At 41.3% G+C, this 22,500-nt stretch overlaps 1 protein-coding gene across 1 annotated transcript in view; it reads left to right on the forward strand.

Moving 5' to 3' along the window:
* Positions 1-22,500, forward strand: part of LOC147019288 (uncharacterized) — a 189,840-nt gene that overhangs the window by 131,979 nt on the left and 35,361 nt on the right. The window contains exons 16-21 of the mRNA XM_085900126.1: positions 8,083-8,355; positions 10,215-10,289; positions 14,622-14,791; positions 15,407-15,548; positions 21,331-21,448; positions 22,386-22,500. The exon at positions 22,386-22,500 is cut by the window's right edge and continues 54 nt beyond it. Coding sequence (XP_085756252.1) covers positions 8,083-8,355; positions 10,215-10,289; positions 14,622-14,791; positions 15,407-15,548; positions 21,331-21,448; positions 22,386-22,500 — 893 coding nt within the window. The remainder of the gene's footprint in view (positions 1-8,082; positions 8,356-10,214; positions 10,290-14,621; positions 14,792-15,406; positions 15,549-21,330; positions 21,449-22,385) is intronic.

The following is a 22,500-nucleotide window of genomic DNA, read 5'->3' on the forward strand; positions in this document are numbered from 1 at the left end:
AATCCACAGGTCAAGGGGCAGGCAAGAATATGGTTTTCCTGTCATGGACTGGACAAACAGACCACCTGCCATAAACTGAGCCTTGTCTTTTGGAAGACTTTCTATTTCCAGCCAGAACTCTACCAGCCATCCCCCATAGTTTGTTTTATCATACACTTGCAGCCATGGAATCCTAAGCCTGACAGATGCCTTGAACTCGTCCCAGTTCTGTGTTCTCAAGGCATGAAAATTCATCATGAGAATTTCAGTCATGTTCAGGAAACTCAACCAGAGCCTTGTCATTGGGCTGTCACTGCTTTCCAATCTTTCTAATTCCTGAGAGACGACACTCATAACTTCTGGCTCTCCTTCCAGGAACACATATGCACGTTGATGTTCTTCATCAGAGGTTGATTTGTCCTGAAGTACTTGCAGACTTGCTTTTATTGCAGCTGATTGTACTGTGTTGCCATTTTCTGCCCCAGTTTGGACAATTTGCTCATAAGGGCCTCGTACATTAGTCTTAGACACCTCATGCCACGTTTATAGTGCCTGCCCTTTAAAGCTTGGTCCACTGAGCCATCTGCAATTACTCCTGCTGCCACTAATAGATCTGATAACCCTGATCCCTGGAACCGTTTGTTCATGGCAGATCTTCTTCCTCTTTCGGCTGCTCCCATTAGGGGTCGCCACAGCGGATCATCCGTATGATCCGCATAGTGATTTGGCACGTTTTACGCCGGATGCCCTTTCTGACGCAACCCTGGTCGCCTCTTACGACACAGGGATATGGTACACCGATTTTAACCGGGGTATACACCGGCCCAATATACTGGTACTCATTCCGCCGACCTCGGAAGGATGACAGGCTGAGTCAACCCCCTGGTGTATTAATTCAGTGGCCCAACGGGGCTTGAACTCAGGACCTCTTGGATCCCAAGCCGATGCCCTAACCACTGTGTCAACACCAGGCTATTCGTTTGTTCATGGCAGATATGAAGGAGAAATGCATGTGGAAAGGCCCAATGAAGGGAAAGATGACACCAAATTCCTCCGGATGTTCGTACTTGATCTGCACAATGTGGGCATACACAGGTTGATCACCAACCAACAGAATGAAAGGCATGTTCTTGGCTTTTGCTGCCGCAGTGACTCTGCACATTACCTCATGTACTACCATCTTGTTAGGAGGACTTTGATATGTAAAGAAGTAGTATGGCTTGCTCTTTGTTACAACAGGTTGAACTGTCGTCTGGAAACCAGCAAAAGCACCCACTGGCTGAGACTTAGGGGACTTGTCCAAGTAGTTTTCATCAAGCCGTACAAGTGTATGAATGACCCCTCTCTTTCGCTGCATATCATTGTTTTGCGGTGTCAAATCTAGTTCTGGTCGTACAGCTGGTACACCTCGTTTCATTGTGGTGTAGGGCTGAATAACATGCTGATTCAGACATAACTGATTGACTACTGCAGACTTGGGGATCTGAAGGGCCACCTCGGGGCCAGGTGGAACATTGATGATGTTTTTCCGGCTGTACAAACATAACATTTGTACGATGAGATGTATTAGCACCAGTCAGTGTGTCATCTGAGAAGTCATCATTGTCCATGATTGCAGCACCTGGAGTATCCTGAGAAAGTTCTGCTCTGCAAATGTTGTTTTCTGTGATATCATGTTTTGCCCATGCGTCATATAAATGCAGTACGTCTTTGTAACTTATGCCAAAGGGGAAGCGTTTGAGGAGGTCAACAATTTCCCTGCTCCTCATCAGAGCATGCATTGTTACTGAAAGTTGTACCTGAAAAGATGTTCTGGTACCTGAAATGAAGGATTCTAGTGCGATCAAGTAAGGGTCTTCACACTGATCGTCTGCAGTGTACCTTTGACCTTTTCTCAACTTTTTCAGAAAGTACATGAAGACTTGTTGCTGCTCTTCCTTTTCTACTAACTGCTCGACGTGTGGTGGCCATGACAATTTAGATCCTTTCGCCAATTTAGCTTTCAGCCTTTGAGCAGCTGCTTCAAATATGTCTTCATCACTGAAACCACAACAGTTAAGTGCTGCTTCAACAAAAGATCCTCCCGCTGACAAGTCCAAAACTATTGAGCTTCTGTTCTTTTGCAGTCGGTCATGAAAACCTATTTTCCCATGAAATTCGTCTTGCAACATTGATTGCAGTGTAGAGGACTTCACAGTAGTTGTAAATCCAAATTTGTTGAGCATTCTGGTATAATCATTAAGCAGACTTTGTAAAGTGCAAAACTCATGTTGTTCAAAGATAACACTTCGGACATGCTGAAAGAACTTCTGTTTAACCTTGGATGGGTGAATATAATTCAGGTGAAATTGCTGATCAAGTCAAGTCATCTGATTTACGTGGAATATATTTCTTCCAGCAAGAGCGATGATAGTGAATCTCAGCTGCAAATGGGTCAGGAGTAGAGTCTATCAAAGCTATGAGTCTGTTTCTCATACTTTCATCTTCAAGGTGAACTGTATGACATTTGAAAACATTCCACGCATCCCACTGCTGGATGATGTGCCATTTGTCTCTACCGGGATGCTTTGTGTCTTCAGGCAGCATAAACCAGACACACAAGCTTTTGTCATGTATTGCACCAAAGCTGGAATGCAACTTTCTCTGATTTGAAACTGTGTTTTCCAGATTATTAGATGACGAAGGTATCTGACGATCAGGATAATTTTCAGCACTTTTTTTCTTCAGATTTTTTTTTCGTTTAAGGGCCTTGAAAAGCTAATCTTCACTCGTAATTTGGGCCCTACACAGTTTGTGGTAAAAGACTCCTTGAAGACCATTTTCCCATTCAACCTCATCATACACTAATCCATATTTATCTCGTCCCTCCCAGTTCTTAGCGTGATTTTTCAATGTTTCCCAGGCTTCAATCGGCGTGTTACTCTTGTCTTCATCACAGTCTCCTTGGCAAAGGATGCAAATGCCAATTTCTCCACTCCCTTGTTTCTTCCCTCTGCTTTCTCTGCTATCTGCCATCTGCAAAAAAGTCATGCATTAGGTAAATGATGTATCATGTAATCCATTACGAAATTTAGAACCTTACTTGTTATTAAATAAAATATCAACTTGAAACTGAACATTATATAATGCCTTATTATATATTTTAGTAAATATAAAGTCTTATCTTTGGTGGTGTCAATGATTTATTAACTAAATAATTAATTACATTTTGGATGTGTTTGTGACTTAGCAATGATAAGGATATGTATCTTCAATGAACAGCATGATTGAACAAAAGCTTAAGAGATGCTTGCAAGCCCCGTTAGGTCATTTAAAATTTTCCACGTCATCTGTACTTTGTCATCTAGAAACCGGTACATACTGGACTACGATTTTGTACATGCACTGCAGATATAGACTTGCCAGCTGGTTTATAGAATTACATCCATAATAATAAGTATTTAAGTGTGACCATAGTGTAATGTCGGCCCCAAAACTGACAAAAAAGTCTCCGTTTTGGCATATATATTGTAAAACACCCTCTGGTGTTGCATATACATAATTATTATGGTCAGATTTTAAATCCTTGACCCCAAAAACATAGATTTAGACACCAAAACAAATGTTCTAGACTAATTAGAAGTGAAATTAAACCACAATATTGATTTTGGGTGGCCATTTTGAATTTCGCCTCCTGGTGGAGTTAGTCCGCACTTTGGAGAGGGGTACCCTCGCTAAAATTTCTTTTTTTTGCCCCATCTACCAGAATCTGCATTGAAAAATTGGTCCCAGAAACTTGGTCACGGACTCAATGGTGGGGTCCTCCACTAATTAAATGCACTAAAGTTTGTTCGCGACATGAAAAAATTGGGGTCTAAGAGATTCTACGTGGGGGCTGGCAGGCCAAAATATGTATTTGCTTTCTTCTCTGAAACCACACACACAATTTTGATGAAACTTGACCACAACCTTTATCACCCGTGTTGTACCAAGGTTTGTTCATGGCATTATCTTATCCAGCCACTACCAGGTGAGCACCCAGGGGTACTGCCCCGATGTTTAATGGTACCCAACAGAGTTTCTTACACCCCTCGGAGCACTGAACAATCATTTGGAAAGAACAAAAAGTATTTCTGTTCTTCTTCCTGCACTCCTAATTTCCGAAATGTCTGAGCTGTATCTCGGAGCCAGCTTGGACTTTAGGAGTGAAATTTTGCATTAATCATGTGAATAAAATGTTTGCGGGATTGATGTATTATTATTATTATTTTGTCTTTGACTTGATTTTTGATGTCATAACCCAATTATAGACATTTTGACATTTTAAACCAAAACTCGACGAAGGTTTGTCCGATCAGTACAAATTTGCCTTCTCTAGATCGCATAATAGAGTAAGGCGCATTTATGCTTGATTTACATCATACCCCTCCTGGTTAAAGGTCAACGTCAAATGAGTCTGAAAAGAAAAAAAAAACATTTTTTGGCACCACTCAATTTTGCCAACGCAGAATCTCAAACCGCTTGTCCTTCCAATGTATTCTTGCATCATAGTAGTGGATCTGCACTGAAGTTGTGCATCTATTTGATTCGTGTTCTGGACATACTTTTTTTTTTTTGATTGTGACCTAATTCACAAAAAACACCTTTTTGATCACAAGTTGAATAATTTTCCTCTAGTTTTCATGATGTTGAGTTTTATGGATAGACTTTAGATGTGACACATTTTCTTAATTTAAGCTATATCCCTGAATGTTGAAGGTCAAGGTCCCATGTGGTCTGAAAAAATATGGCCATCATTGGATCACAAGTCAAGGCGAAGTCGCGGGCAATCACCAAGTGTAAGCCTCCCCCAGTCGGAGGAGGCTTACCCTTGGCGATTGCTTTGTGATCACAGATATCTGGTTACCTCCGCCACTGAAGGTGAAGGAGGTTATGTTTTCACCCCTTTCTGTCTGTCTGTCTGTTTCTTTGTTTGTGTGCAAGGATATCTCAAAAAGTTGTGGACGGATTCGGTCGAAACTTGGTGGACAGGTTGAGTGTTCGCAAGGACGATTTGATTCAATTTTAGTGAAGATCTGGATCCGAGAATTATTTAATTTTTTCAGTGATTCTTCACCATTGAGAGATGGGGCCAAAAACGATATATAGCACGATATTTCAAAAATGTAACGAGCCCAATATATTCTCGTGGATCAGGCATTGCGTGGCAGAGGTATGCGCTCTACCGAGTGCCCTTCTAGTTTTTCATTGTTATCCACATTTTATATTATTTTTTTCTATAATGAGAAACATGTTCAGAAGCACGCAATTGATGATTGTTGGAGGGTGACGCAAAAAAAAAAACACACAAAAAAAACACAATTTATCCCAGGTTCACACCCTATTTACTCCAGTGATTTGCACAGTATCTGATTACCCATGTCATTGACATAAACGTGCACTGATATCTTCCTGTGTCATTACCCAGCATGGAACACATGGACAAGCTTCTCCACAAGCCAGAGATGGGGTTCTTCACAATTAAGTTGCACTGACTTTATTAAACTAAGTGATATTAAACTAAGATTGTGTGTTGGTATAAACATCATTGATCGAATGTTCATTTTTCATTGTGAAATATTTGTGAATTTTTAATGTACAGTACAGTAAGATACCTTATTGTTTTACCTCTGCCGCCGACTAAAAAAAAAAAAAAATTGTTTCAACTTTCGTGAATATCTGAATCCAGATCCAAGAATTGGTTTGTTGATTCTTCACCATTGAGTGGTGGGCTAAAACTAATATGTAGCACGATATCTCAAGAAGTTATGGACAGATTTGGACGACACTTGATGGACAGGTTGGGTGTTTGACAAGGACTAATCTATTCGATTTTGGTGAAGATCCTGATCCGGATACGAGAATATTTAGCTTATCTGGAATTTCCATGCCAGATTAGGTATTGTCATCATGGACCATCCATACGGCGAAAGTGACTACTTGTTTTTCTCTGCAATATCTTCAGTTAAATGACACTGCAAAATAATTTTGTCAGTGTGTGCATTTCATTATGTACTAGTGTTTCAAGCCATTTGCCTGGAACATTCCATGGCACTTTGGACTGTAATGCATGTATTGTATTCTGCATGAACACGAGGTGCACCAGTTTGTGGTTTGTAAATTACAGTGTACTTGCTTTTAATTCATTGTGTCATTTTTGTGCATATTTATACACAAATGTTTGAGGGAACTTTTTTTTTGCACTCAATCTCATTTAAAAATTTAATCTCGGGGGCCCAAAGTACCATCATTTCGCCCCTGAATCCGATCAAAGGCAATGTCAGTGCATTCCACAAAGCCTGCAACAAGTGTGTGTCCACTCTCAGGAGAGCCAGAAAACATCTGTCCAACCTTAAGAATGACCTTTCAAACTTGTCTCCCTCTTGTAAAACCTGGTGGTGCCTTGTTAAGTCTTTCTTGAGTGGATGCTCCCCTTCCATCCCTTTCCTCTCTTCAAATGGTGCCACAACCAACTTCAGTCATGAGAAGGCTGAATGCCTCAATTCTGTGTTTGCTTCCAAAACTTGTGTACCCATCCCCTCACTCTCACTCTCGGTACCCATCCTTCCCTGTCGTTGCACATGAAAAGTACCCAACTTCTCCTGGACGCTGTGTTTTGCACCTGAGATGGTGGAGAAGGTTCTTTAAACCCTCGACTCTGGACTGTGACTGGACCGGACGGTATCAGCTCACGTGCCCTAAAAACTTGCTCTGCTGCTCTTGCACATCCTCTTGATGACTCTTTTTACCCTGTAATTTGCGCTCGGTAATCTTCCATCTGCTTGGAAATCCCCCAACATCACTCCACTACATAAACAAAGAATAAAAACTGATCCCCTTTACCTAACTACAGACCGATCGGCTTACTTCTAATCATCAACCAGGTCATGGAATCCATCATCGCAGTCGATATGAAAACCTTCCTTTTCTCCAGCAACCTCATCTCAGATCATCAATTTGGTTTCAGACCAGGTCACTCCACCTTGGACACGCTACTTCTACTCACCCAGCAATGGATGGAGGGAGGCACTCGATATCAGACAGGAGATCAGGGCTGTCTCTGGACATATTTTGTGCTTTTGATACAGTCTGACATCCTGCCTTGCTGTCTGCATTTGGCATCCAAGGCCAACGCCACACATGGCTCACTGACTTCATCTACTCTCGTAGCCAGCGTGTGACATTCAACGGAATCCTTTAATCTCCTCTCCCTATGAAGGCTGGAGGTGGAGAGGCGAAGGAGAGGGAGGAGGGAGAGGATATATATATATATATATATATATATATATATATATATATATATATATATATATATATAAACAAACTACAATTGGATTTTATGCTACGACAAACACAATGCATGTTCCCCTTCCCTGATGAACACGGGGGTGATTTTGGCGGGGGGAGGGGTGGAGTTAGCTACACAATATACTATGAAATAACTACTTGGGTTTGTTTATGTGTTTTTCTATGTGCTACCCCTGGGTCTCCAAAATCCGTCACAATATGTAATCCAAAGCAAAGCCCTTCTGACCCGATAAATGCATCATCAACCTGTGAGTTTATTTAATGAAGTTGCATTGTCATTTGGAAATAAAAAAAAAAACTTTGTATCTTTTATATTCCTCCTCCTCATGATAAAAACTGATTTGGTTTGTCTGTCGATTTCTTCAAACATAATATCAATGACTGTGGATGTCGGTTAAATGGCGGCATTGCACGTTTTCTTTTCCGTTGAGGCTCGTCTTGTACTTTACAAGACAAACTTTGTGCTTTAACTATTTCATTGTTTTTATCTTTTTGTCATTAGTCTGGCAATGAACCATGAACTTTGTAGGAATTGGGTGCTGTGAACACACAAAGGAACATGACTGTGGGATTGTGGAATTCTCTAATGGTGTTGTCATAGAACTTTATAGGAGGACAGGAATTTTCGAATTTTCTAAATGGTAGGTTGGTTGAGTAGAACTTCCAATGGTCAGGGATAATATATTAAAATTGTTTCCTTGTATCTTAAAAAGTAACTCTCTTTCAAAGCTGACTATGCAAGCAAGTTCATAACGTTTGTCTGTCTTTATCTCATAGGCATCCAGATTATGTCGGAGGAGGAGGAGGAAGAGGAGGAGGAGGAAGAAGAGGAGGAAGAGGATGTACCCAACTTGCATGCAGTGTGCTGTGAGCCTCTGTCAACTGACAAAGTGGAAGAATATGCAGACTATGAGTCTGGAAGTGTGGAAGAAAAACCCAGAGCAGAACACTGGATGTCTGACTCCCAGCAAACCCTGAAGAGGAAGCCTCAGGTCAAAAAGGCCAGGGAACCGGACAGAGAAACGTTGGAACAATGTCTGCTGCTGAAAGGTTTGTTTGCTTTTTGTTTTCTTTTTTTGGTGAAATGTATTTCAACCTTAAATTTAAAGCATACCCTGACGTTCAAATCTTTATTTTCGACCTTACAATTGAGAATGTTCTGGCGATTTTCACACTCACCGCATGTGAATACTTTCAGCATGACATTGATTCCGCATGTGAATACTTTCACAAAAGTCTACTTTCTCTCATGCACCGGTCTGTACCATCTTACCTGTGGCAATCCTATCTATCATCTAAGGCCTCGGCTGGGGGGTCTGAAACTTGCAGCTCCAGAGCCACATGCGGTTCTTTTTCAGTCTTATGTGCGGCTCCTGACCCTGATCGATTGAACCCCCTTTTCCTCTCATTATCAATTTTCAGAAATATCGTTATGAGTATGGTGAATTGATGAAATCGTACTTGAGAGGTTTAGTAGCCTGGTGTGTTGGCGCAGTGGTTAGGGCAGTAGCTTTGGATCCAAAAGGTCCTGAGTTCAAGCCCTGTTGGGCCACACTGAATTAATACATCAGGAGGTTGACTCAGCCTGTCATCCTTCCGAGGTCGGCGAAATGAGTACCAGTCTACTGGGCCGGTGTATACCCCGGTTAAAATAGGTGTACCATATCCCTGTGTCGTAAGAGGCGACCAGGGTTGCGTCAGGAAGGGCATCCGGCGTAAAACGTGCCAAATCACTATGTGGATCATACGGATGATCCGCTGTGGCGACCCCTAACGGGAGCAGCCAAAAGAAGAAGAAGAAGAAGAAGAGTACTTGAGAGCTTTAGCAACGATGAACAGGAAAAGGCATTCAATTACCCGCGAATACCGTGAGCATGACTTGCGCATCGTGCTCTGCACATAGTTCGCTATGCGGTTATTTCTGCCTTCTTGTCGGTAATAGCACAGCCTCGACTTCCAGCTTCAGTCTATAATTCTAACCCACTTTCTAAAAAGCTAGCGGTGCACTGATCCTCACTGGGCGGCAGGTGAGAATCCCAATTATGGATGACTTGTATCTGAACAACAAATGAGATGTTGTCTTGATTACCCCCCCCCCCTCCCCCTCCAATAGAGTGTGTGAGGTCACCGTGTCTGTGATCCACCATCTTGGAGTACAAGCAATCAAAGCAAAACAAAACAAAACAATACATTTCGTGCATCAATGTGTTTGCATTTGTTAAAGAGGAGTTAAGATGGTGAATTTTTGTGTTTATTTTGTTGTGGCTATCGTGCCGATAGCGAGGATTGATTGTCCTATTACAGACTGCCTACAAGCAACAACATAATGATTTTGATTTGGAGGCTTGACTTCAAGTGATGAGGCGTTCGAGAGGAATTTCGAATGATATTCTCACTCACGGTGGTCCAAGAAATAGCAAATTTGTGTTTTTTATTCCCCAATATCGAAGAGTGTGCGTGCGCACGTCTCACACTTACCTGCCCACCCCCACCCCCTCCTGTTTTCGCCGTTTCCCTCCTCCGGCACACCTTTATGTGGATGTACTTGAGAGGTATCGTTTAAAAAAGAAATAATTTTATTGAAAATACCCAAATCGTCCATAGATGTTTCGTGTGCATGTGTATGCTCATTCATGATAATTCAGCGATTAAAGGTTGTTTTTTTCTTCTTCCGTATTTCTGGAAAGCGATGGAAACAATCGTGTTTCCAAAAATGGCAGTTGCATTGAAAATGTAAACATTTAATTTTTTGCGATTGTCTTCAATTTTATCGTGATCAAGAAATAAATTGTTCTCTGATTTTTATCCTGAGAGATGTTTATTCTCCAATGCATATTCATACTTGATTATTATATTTTTTCCCCCACTTTCGTTGGACATTTGTTGAGCAAATATCTTCTTTTATGCAGCGAAGCTTGAAGAAGATTACCATACGAGTGCAGCAAAGATGGAAAGCTACCAAGGAGAACTAGCCCGGTTACAGAGTAAGGATGTCTGGCCTGTTGAACACTTCAATACTTTCCTGGCTTCCCACCTCTTTCTTCCTTCACCCATTCCCATCAATCCTCTTTTCTTTTCTTTTTTCACCACCACCATCCCCCCCCCCCTTTCACTACCACTCCCACCAACATGACCACCATTTCCTTTCCTGCCACCATGACCAACTCTCAACACTACACTCACCCCCGAACCCCCATCACACACCACCACTATGACCACTCCTTCCACCATGGCCAACCATCAACACTACCCCCCTTCCTACACCATGACCACTCGTGTCCCCCCCCCACCCAAACATCATTCCTTCTTGCCATCCCACCCCCTCCTGTTTTTGCCGTTTCCCTCCTCCTACACACCTTTCTTGCTTTTCTTTAGCTTTTACTTGTCTTGCTTTTTATTGGTTTATTTACTTTTTATTTTATTCATAACAAAGGTCAAGGCAGAGCATGGAACAGCGAGGCAGCAGAGGTTGAGAGGCCAATGCATCAACAATAGCACAGAGAACAATGGGTGGGCAAGCACAAAGGACAAACAAATGGGAAAAACGGGAGCTGCAACTCTGCAGGCCAATGGTGGTGCTATTATAAAACACGTAGAGGTGGAAGAACAGATATAAAAGTGAAACGATGGTAAAAAATTGCCAAATTGAAACGAACCAAAACATTTTGAAAGCTTTGCAAAGGCGCAAGCTACTTGTTTAACTTCGCACAACATGTGGATTATTTTTGGTTGTAGCTCTTACTCAGCAAAATGAGGACATCTCAGCTACCTTTGGGGAAAATGGAAACAAGTTTGTGGAAAAAAAGACTCTCTCCATTGCCAAGCACCATGTTGCTGAACGAGTTGATTTTGTCATCGACTGCTATCCTCTGCACGGCATTACTGTCGGCAAATAGAACCGAGGAGCATTCAGTGGCGTTTAGGACATCAAGATGTCTCTCTGGCCATTTTTCACACTAAATGAATGAATGGTTTATTTCATACGAGCAAATGCCACCCGTCGCTTTGCTGATGGGGATACTAAAAAAGGGGGGGGAAGAGAGGGTGGAATAGAGATAGAGGGGAGGGGGGAGAGTGAGGAGGTGGAATAGAGATAGAGGGGAGGGGGGAGAGTGAGGAGGTGGAGGGGAAAAGAGAGAGGAGGGAGGGAGACTGAGGAGGGGTGGGGGAAGGGAAGACGGTTTGAGGTCAGAGAAAGGGAAGGCAGACGTGTGGTGGAGCGTTAATTACGATTCATACTGTCTCATCAAAATTATTCTGCATAGAATAACAGTGAAGATGGAAACAAAATAATGTCTGAAATCCATTTTCTAATTGTCATACGATAAATACCGCTTGGACACGGACCCCGCCCGGACACGGACACCGCCCAGATAACGCCCGGACACAAACACTGCCTGGACACGTCCAGAGACACACTGTCCAGAGATAAACGCCCGGACAAACTCCGTATGGACATAAACTCCGCCCAGACACGTCCAGAGACAAACTCCTATCCGGACACAGACACTGCCCGGACATGGAGAGACAGAGAGGGGGAGGGAGGGAGTCAGCACAGAGAAAATGTTTTGCTTTATGAGCAAAACACACACACACACACACACACACACACACACATACACACACACACACACACACACACACACACACACACACACACACACACACACACACACACCGATAGCAGCATTTTTGGGGGAATCTGCAGGTTGGAGTCTGTTTGATTACCGACTGCAGTATGCACTGTGTACAACCCAGAAACCTTGAGTAGCTTTCACTGTCAAACAACATTGCACTTGGATCGACGTTTCAGGGAGATGTTCACAAACATTATCCTTGATAAACGGCTGCGTGTGACGGGTGGAAAAAAATTTGGCTCTGTCATTTAGAAGACATGTTAATACAGTAAACGGCTCAGAAATCGCGCGTTATCAAATATGTTTTACTTTGAAACTCACCAAGGGAAATATATAACCTTTATAAAGCAATTCCGATAACAAAATGCTTAAAAAAGAGGCACGAGGACAAAGGAAAACCTGATAGAACCTCCATAAGATACGGGATGAAACTTTGCCACCACGGCACCCGTCGCAGGCATGGCATGTTCCCACACCCGTGGAGAGTCCGTACATATATCCGTCAATCCACCCAAATGTACCACGTCCATGTGTGTTGTATACGTATCTGCCGACTGTACATCCAGATCAGGACACGGACTGCACTGTACTGCTATCCACTGTGGGGCGCTCGGCAAGTAGTTTAAGCACTCCAACGGAACGCCTGGCTTGGCAAGCAATTACCAATTGCCATCGTTAAACCCATGCACCCAGAAACTCCCAAGCAATATCCGAATTGGACAAGTGAACACATTTTTTTAGGAGTCGGAACTGCTCCTAAATTAGATTCTGGAGCTTAAATCCATGATGTAATTCAGCTTAGTTTGAGAGATTCTCGAGGTGATTGCATGTGCGTAAATTAAATGAAGCCACGAATACTGCCGTCTCTGGGCGTTTATAAGCATTGCAATGTATCTAGCAATTGGTAGCAATGATGAACAGGCATTCGATAATATGATTGAGGAAAGTGACAAAAAAAAACTTTATCGTTAAGAATTCATTGCGGCCTGTTCCAAATCAAAGCATGGTTGAGCAGGCCAAAAAACATGGCTGCTTCAGACCCCAGTTAGGAAACCCAGGATACGCCTTAAGACTCCAGACAGCGAGGTGTCCGAGGATGCACCTGATAAAGTGTATAATTAAATAAGGCTGTTAATTATCTTCAAAGGGGGTGATTTAATTAACCCAAACATCCAATTTTCACTCTTGCACTTCCTTGGAGTTCCCTTGCTGTGCATGCCACGTTTCAGGCTGCTCGGTTTCATGGTTTTGGAGTTATGGAGGAGAAAAACACACACACATACACACATTTATTAGTATAGATTGCACTTGGTAGCTGTTAAGCTAAACTGTGCACAATTACAGAATATCAGAGAGCAGAAACAAAACTGAATGCAAAGCAATAAAAGAAAGGACAGAAATGAACATAAAACAGTAAATGAAGTAACCCAAACCCAAACAATGGTTTGCTTTTCCATGACCTTCACCTTTGTGTCAACTTTTTTTCTCTCTCTCTTCAAGGAAACAAAATATATTTGTCTAGTGGTTAGTAAAAAAAAACTACTGAGTCCTGGTCGAGTGACTTTTGTCCACAAAATCTAACCTCATGGAATAACAAAGTGACAAGAGGATAAAATGCCCCTCATTGTCACCTCGTTCTTCCATGAAGTTACATTTTAGATACAAAAAGGTTTAACTCGGCGGTTATTGGAAAAACGTGATCATCCTCGAGGAACAGAAGAGGGAGCAAGTGAGGAGGAAAGGGTCATCATTTGGCATTTTAACAGTTTTTCACTTCCAACGTCTACTTCTATTACTAGCAGTCGTGGGAGACAGAGGAAATTTTAAAAAAATAGGTATTTTAACCGTGCAACAGGTATTCTTTGAGGCTTTTCAGAATAACATTGTCCTGGTATGCCAAAGAAAGTAATGTCATTAATTGATTTGTGTGGTTGGAAAAGCATGATGGTAGTTGTCAAACAACTTTGCTGATCTTGAACAAGCGGATACTTGAATCTTTCTGAATGCGATTTACATGCCAAGAGACCATGATAACATTATCGTTCGAAGTATTGATTCTTATCTTGTTGCAACATTCATGTCACAGAATATATTCCAGAGTACTTTAAAAAAAAAAGGCATGGATCAAAATTTTTGCGGAATATGTTGGAAATTGTGGTCACCGGGCCCTGCTCTTTCACCCTATGTGACATTATTATTGCTTAAAAAAGGAACAGTAAAGCAAGATTTACGAAGTCGTAATAGAAACTCAGGATGTCTTGTTTTATCCTTCAATTGATGAACACAAAATGGAAAAAATTTACCCAAATTTTATAGTGTGGTTGAAGAGGAGTGGGTGAAGAGTGAGTCAGCTGGTACTTGTTGAATATGACTGATGATACCAGTTTTGTTACTTTTCAAATCTCTTTTATGTGAACAAGTTAAAGCTGAGTGTATTAAATGTCAAACTGAACTTGGTCCTTTATTTTTAAAATTATTTTTCGAGTTTCATATATTGAAGGATGAAATTTCATCTTTTGAAGGATGAAACCATTTTCCCAATAAATGGAAAAAAATGTCTGTCATTGTTTTCTATTGATACCATATGTTGAAGCTGCATTAACATATATTGTCTAAGATTTAAAATGCGATTCAAATTTCCTGTGGTGTGCCCTTTTCTGTAAATTGCTGTCCTGTTAGGTTTGCTGGGGGCTGCACAAGCTGAGTTGGTTACCCTCCACTCTGAGCGAGTTGCAGAGGAGAACGGCACCAAGCATGAACAGGCAATTCTGCGAGATGAAATGCAACAGTTGCGGCAGAAAGCTGAGATGGTAGAAAAGAACCGGACTGGCGAGATTGCTCGTCTGCAGGTGCCTACCGACTTTTCAAACACCTTTAAAACATGTTGTACACGTTTTTTTTATTTTTTATTTTTAATCAAAAATCCCACTCACAAATTAGTTAATGCCATAGTATTTGCAACCCTCTAATTACCCCCACCACCGAAGTTGGACGAGGGTTATGTTTTCACCCTTGTCTGTTTGTCTGTGAGCAGGATATATCAAATACTTATGGACTATTTCAGAGAAGCTTGGTGGATAAGTTGGGTGTTTGACATAGACAAATTGATTAGATTTTGGTCAAGAGTCGGATCCAGATACGAGAATTTGTTTCATTTTTTTATAAGTGATTCTTTACCATTGAGATGGAGGGCCAAAAACGATATACCGTAGAGCACAATATTTCAAAAGTTGTGGATGGATTATGGCAAAACTCAGTGGATGATTTGGGTGTGTGACAAGACCAAGCCGATTAGATTTTGGTTCATGTCCGGATGCAGATCCGGCCCATCAGTGGGACAATAAATGTAAACTGTTCAGCTTGGTGGAGGTATGCGCTCTACAGAGTACCATTCCAGTTTATCATTGTGGCATATCATTTATCATACAACTGACAAAATGTCAAAATGTACGCTTGTCTCTCAGGAAAAGCTCACTGAAGTCACGGAAGCGTTAGAGCATTCAAGGTTGTTGAGGAACCAGGAGGATGAAGACAGACAAAGCAAAATGGAGGAGTTTGCAAAGAGGTTGGAGGAGGAGCAAGCCAAGGAAGTGACAGAACTGCAAGGTGATATGGAGTTTTAATTTCAGCTTTTCTTTACACCTCAAACTTTCTATTAAAATATATAAAATAGAAGTATATATGTATATATATGTATGTGTATATATATGTATGTATGTATATATATATATATATATATATATATATATATATATATATATATATATATATATATATATATATATATATATATATATATACATACATACATACATACATGAGCCTGGTGTTGGCACAGTGGTTAGGGCAGCAGCTTGGGATCCAAAAGGTCCTGAGTTCAAGCCCCGTTGGGACACTGAATTTATACACCAGGGGGTTGACTCAGCCTGTCATCCTTCCGAGGTCGGCAAAGTGAGTGTATCAGTGTACTGGGCCGGTGTATACCCGGTTAAAATAGGTGTACCATATCCCTGTGTCGTAAGAGGCGACCAGGGTTGCGTCAGGAAGGGCATCCGGCGTAAAGCATGTGCCAAATCACGATGCGGATCATACGGATGATCCGCTGTGGCGACCCCTAATGGGAGCAGCCGAAAGAAGAAGAAGATATATATATATATATATATATATATATATATATATATATATATATATATATATATATATATACATATACACACACACACACACACACACACACACACACACACACACACACACACACACACACACACACACACACACACACACACACACACACACACACACACACACACACACTCATCATATATATTGTTACGGTACTGGCAGATAAGTTAACCCCCCGACACAATTTGTGGTGACGGGTGGTTAACACCGCCAGTCTCTATTGCCGAGCGGTTTTTCCTTTGGAGGCGGACACGTTAACCCTTGGAGATTATAATGTATGCGGGAGGGGCAGGTCGCAATGGCGGAGCGACGGAGGCATGGATGTACGCATGGTGGCGGGGGGGGGGGGGTGTTGAACAAACCCCATGACAAATACATGGGCAAATCAACTTAAAATAACTGTGAAATTTAATGACAATCAAAATATTTACAAGGGTAATTCAAAAGGTAATGATAATTACGTGTAGTAAATAAATTCTAAAGTTGAGGCACCTCTTCAGACAGAAACAAAATAAAAGAACATCCTTCCTTTATTCTGGCACTTAGCTTGGTCCAGAGATTGTCTTTGTGTAGCTTGGGATCGAGGCGCTTCATCCTGCACGTGTAGACACACCCAAAATATGGCGCCAAGCTGCTCTCTCGCAGTGGGAAAAAAACGTATGTCAGGGAATTTGTGAGCCTCAGGCTCATTCAATTTGTAAGGCTCATTCAACACCAAGGCTCAGAAACCCCGTGTGGTATCATTTCACGAGTGAAGATGCCGATCGTTCCTCTCTTGCATCCGGTCTGTTCACAACGATCGCCCACACGACGAGACAATTTCTGAGACCCTGTGATCAGGCCACGAGGCACACTCTCCTTCCCTCCTCAGAAAAGTACACACTTCACGGCTCAGCCGAACAGTCAATGGATAACGTCTTGCTCAGTACGCGAGCCAGTTCGCCTCAGCATGAATACGAGAATCGTGCCGTTTTCTTCATGCGTCAAAGGAAAGTCAGCCGTTAAGCCCTGTTCTTACAGGCCATTTCCGAGCTACGTGTTCTCTTGACCACATGCGTCCCTCACGCCATTCCCCTGCATTCCTCGTTATCTCTCTTTGACGTCATACCGAACAACCGTTCCACCTCTGGGGCGTGGCTTGCACGCACGAAACCCGGAAAGACGGGGCCTCCGCATGTTTCGCTCGCTTTTGTTATAGTTGTTATAAAAGCGCAACTCCATCTTTGCTGGTTTGTAATACAAAAGCATAGTGAAAAGTCATAGGGGGATTAATTACATACTGGGGGAACTTATCCTTAATCCCTCTCTAATTAGCACTGCACCCCCCCCCATCCCCCCAATCGTGTGGTGACACGCAACACTTAAGCTCACACTTTCCAGACTTAATTACATTGGGACGTCTCCTACACGTCCACGGACCAAACTATTCAATGCTAACTTTCCTACGAAAATCCTCCATCTACCCTCACAACGGTAACAATATATGCATTGTCACGTCTGAGACTCGCTAATGCAATATGCTTCAGCACCGGGACCTTTTGTCCCAGAAAATGGCCAAATGGTCTCTTTTTGCATTGTTATTTTATTTTTTGCCATTCCCGAAGGTCACCCAAATGAGCCAAAATTGACAGCAAACGTATGGGAATCAGATTGATCAAACATGTTTTTCTTAGTTTTCAAGGGTTTATTTATAACGAATATGGGAGAAAAGGTGGATGGGACGAGCAGTTTGGAGCAAACCATGAAAATCAAAAGATACAAAGAGAGAAAAGGGAAATGCAAACTTATACACAGGGAAAATAAGAGATAAATGAAATTGCTCGTTAAGCAAGGAATTTCTGGAATAACGTTGTCATATCTCCATGATCTCTGAAAAAACAAAAAGCTGGAAATCAATTTGGTTCTTATAAGTCAAAAGTGCAACTGTTTAATGAGTTATTGCACTTAGTTTGGTCATGATCATAACTTGGAAGTCAATCGGACTTGAAATGGCATTTTTATCGCAATTTTAAATTTTGACCCGACCCCCCTGACATTCGACTCCCGACCGCTAAGAAGGGTGTTGGTGTGACACCCCAATGAGACATATGGTTGGATGCAGTATTGGAAGATGCACATTTTGGATTTAGTTTGAAGTCAATACGACCATTTTAGCGGACGTTATTGCGAAAATAAGAATTTCGGTTTTTCGGTGACCTTGACCTTGACCTTTGACCTAGATTCACTAAAAACGACAAATGTCTAAGTTGGACCATGGCTGACGTCTGCACCCAGTTTGGTCATGATCACTGAAACGCTGTGGCTGCTACAGGGTAAACAAACACATAAACACAGACAAGCCGGTAGGCGACGAGGGATTCGCTAGGATCGAAGCGCGGGATACGATGCTTTTCATTCTGACCGATCCACCGATGAAGATTCATTGCCAAGACGTATTGGTTCACATACAATTGTTCCTCGACCTGGCAAGATTTTTCCTATTGTGTATTTTGCCAACTAGCACTCCTCATAAAAAATGACGGTAAATAGACACCCTATTTTTGAAGGACTACCATTTGAAAAATAATCAGTTTGCTGGTTTGTGCTGTGGAGCCTCGTGTTGCAGACACACACACACACACACACACACACACACACACACACACACACACACACACACACACACACACACACACACACACACACACACACACACACACACACACACACACACACACACACACACACAACCCGACAATCAGGGATATCTCATATATAGCGAATCCAACAGACAGACACACAGACAGACAAACAGACACACAGAATGACACACACAACCGACCAACATAATTGCCGAAATCCGAAGGATTCCGGCAATGAATAAAACGTACCCCCTAAATGGCGCCACAGATCGCACTTGTACAAACAAGATAATAATGCAGGTGAGGACTTTCCTTTGACTATGCTTGGTGTAGATACAGGACTCCCTTGCAGCCCGTTTTTGACACAGGAGCGAAACTATGAGAGCCAGCGATGAAGTGAGCCCAAAGACCAGGAACAGCTGGGCAGATCGAGGGGAAACTTCACGCAAATGTTCCCCAAGCCATGGGGATACCAGGGTATTCACGAATAATTAGTCAAATATGATCTGGCAGCCATATTGGATTGAGCGAAAATCTTTTAAAAAATCATTTCTCTTGAATTGCTTGATCAATCGATATGAAACTTCACAGTTATGATATAGTCGTGATGGGAAATACATGTTTTAAATTTCAACCTGATCACGCGCATGGTGTGACGGCCAGAAATATTTAATTATCTGAATCTGGGTTCTTTTTGATTTTTTTTTTTTTTTTTGAATAAGGCTCACTGGCCTGCACTTGGATGGATTTGAGGGTAGAGAAGTAGTTGCTGAAACACAAATCCTATCCAGGTTCCTCCTGACGACTTAATCTTTGCTTTTTTGCTTGTTTGGGTTCCTTCTTTTTACTCCAATGCAGGACTGTACCAGGACTGTACCAGGACAGGACTGTACCTATTTGGTCTTTTATTTTTTAGCCACGTCTGACGTAGCGAACGCTGGCTCGAAGAGAGCTCCGCGTTCTTCTTCTTCTTCTTCTTCTTCTTCTTCTTCTTCTTGTTCTTGTTGTTCTTGTTGTTCTTGTTGTTCTTGTTGTTCTTCTTGTTCTTGTTGTTCTTGTTGTTCTTCTTGTTCTTCTTGTTCTTCTTGTTCTTGTTGTTCTTGTTGTTCTTGTTGTTCTTGTTGTTCTTGTTGTTCTTGTTGTTCTTCTTGTTCTTCTTGTTCTTCTTGTTCTTCTTGTTCTTCTTGTTCTTGTTCTTCTTGTTCTTCTTGTTCTTCTTGTTCTTCTTGTTCTTCTTGTTCTTCTTGTTCTTCTTGTTCTTCTTCTTGTTCTTGTTCTTGTTCATGTTGTTCTTGTTCTTCTTGTTCTTCTTGTTCTTCTTGTTCTTCTTGTTCTTCTTGTTCTTGTTGTTCTTGTTGTTCTTCTTCTTGTTCTTGTTGTTCTTCTTCTTGTTCTTGTTGTTCTTCTTCTTGTTGTTGTTCTTCTTCTTGTTGTTCTTCTTATTGTTGTTGTTGTTCTTCTTGTTCCTCTTGTTGTTGTTGTTGTTCTTCTTGTTCCTCTTGTTCTTGTTGTTGTTGTTCTTCTTCTTCTTCTTGTTGTTCTTCTTCTTCTTGTTGTTGTTCTTCTTCTTCTTGTTGTTGTTGTTGTTCTTGTTGTTGTTGTTGTTGTTGTTGTTGTTGTTGTTGTTGTTGTTGTTCTTCTTCTTCTTGTTGTTGTTCTTCTTCTTGTTGTTGTTATTCTTCTTCTTGTTGTTCTTGTTGTTGTTGTTGTTGTTGTTGTTCTTCTTCTTCTTCTTGTTGTTGTTGTTGTTGTTGTTGTTGTTCTTCTTCTTCTTGTTGTTGTTGTTGTTCTTGTTGTTGTTGTTGTTGTTGTTCTTCTTCTTCTTCTTGTTGTTCTTGTTCTTCTTCTTGTTGTTGTTGTTCTTCTTCTTCTTCTTCTTCTTCTTCTTCTTGTTGTTCTTCTTGTTGTTCTTCTGGTGAAGACAAAACCTTTAGGACTCGGCTCTTTTATATACAGGATCCGGATCTCCTTAAATACTAAACACCTGTACACATCCTCGCATTGAGGGTGCCTTTTGAGAGCGTCTATCATCAACTTTTAAATATATTCGGACATTTGCTTTAAAGTTTCGAAAAGTTCACGTTACTATTTAAAGATTATTCCATTTAATGTGTTGTAATTTTGTAAATACACGATTTTCTCGTCATAAACAGGAGCCTCCATTACGTTTGTCGCTATTGGCTCCATCAAGGCACTGACGAAATATCGGAAGTTGTTGTTGCCTTTAGGACACGGCTCTTGGACACATTTGTCCTTGTTTTTGTATACATTGTCAAGGCTCATATGAGAAGTTTTCCATTGATTTTAATTGAATTTATTTTAATCCCATTCTGAATTCAATTGAATAATAATAATTATTCAGTTATAAAGTGGCAGTTCTAGTTATCTTTATTATTAATTACATATCACACCAGTATACAAACACCACACAAAATACACCACACAAAACAAGTCCTGGTGAGGGTCTGCAGTCTCTGATTGCTCTTTTTCTTGTTTGAATTGTAAAATTAACTGTTCAGTTCAAACTTGGTGCTCAGAGCTTAGCTCTATCCCTTGTTTTCACTCTTTATCCTGCTTCCCAGTTGATCTGCAACGGATTCGCAAAGAGTGCTTTGAGCTGAGGGAGGCCAATAGAGCAGCTCATCGATGTAAGGCAGATTTTCGACGGCAACTTGAGCATCTGCAAGAACAATTGGACAGGTGACTTGGGGACGTATGGGTCGTATCATACATTCAAATTTTTATGAACACAGATCCTCCTGTTTTTTATTTTATTATTATTATCTTGCCAAAACGAAGTTTTTGCAAGATATGTTAGTCAGCTTGTATGTTTTTTTTTTGTTTTTTTTATCTTGCCAAAACGAAGTTTTTGCAAGATATGTTAGTCAGCTTGTATGTTTTTTTTTTTTTTTTTTTTTTTTTTTTTTTTTTTTTGTAATCACGTATAAAAAATTTCTGCAGAGCACAGTTATCATTGGAAATTTTTGTAACTTCGCATATCAGAGGCCTATAGAGGTCCCTTTCAGTGCACAAAATTTTGAAGGTCAAAGGTCAAGGTCACTTTGTCGCAAATCAGGGGAGTCGACGAAACCTTTCTTTTTTGAGTAATTTTGATCGGATCGTCTTCAAACTTCATGGGAATATAGTTCATGGCCTGGCGCTCAGCTGATTAATTTTTGGTGGCGATTGGCCTTGATCTTCATGGTTAGCGCCTCAGGTCAAACATATTTGACCCCAAGGTCAAATTTTCAAGTTTTAGGAACCATATCGTGTAGTACCTCAAATTGAACACCTCGATGAGTGCTTTCTAGATATGTCAAGCTTGAGACATGATGACGTCATTTGGTGACGTTATGAGGCAAAAGCATATTTTTCATGGTTACTCTGTAGAATGATTCTCATCGGAATCTCTCGTAGGCAGATATTCCTCAAGGAGTCGCTCCTGGTGGATAGCAGCTCTGTTCACCTCAGTGTGACCTGAAAGAAGTCACACGTGGTCACCTTTTGGCAAGATACGGGTCACCCTGCGGGTGACATTGGTTTATTATTATTATTATTATTATTATTATTTTTTTTTTTTAACCAACTTTCTTCCTCCACTCTCATTTGTAAATCTCCCTCAACATGCTCACATCAGTGCTGAGGAGAGGGGCGCAGCACTTCGCACTGAGGTCTCTCGCTTAGAGGCTGCTCGCTCAGACCTAGCAATGGAACTTGAGCAAGAAAGAAGAGAACAGCAGGATGTTGCGGAG

The sequence above is a fragment of the Eptatretus burgeri genome, chromosome 10 (assembly GCF_056783735.1).
Source record: "Eptatretus burgeri isolate ZD-2024b chromosome 10, Ebu_testis_v1, whole genome shotgun sequence".
Classification (NCBI taxonomy): Eukaryota; Metazoa; Chordata; class Myxini; order Myxiniformes; family Myxinidae; genus Eptatretus; species Eptatretus burgeri.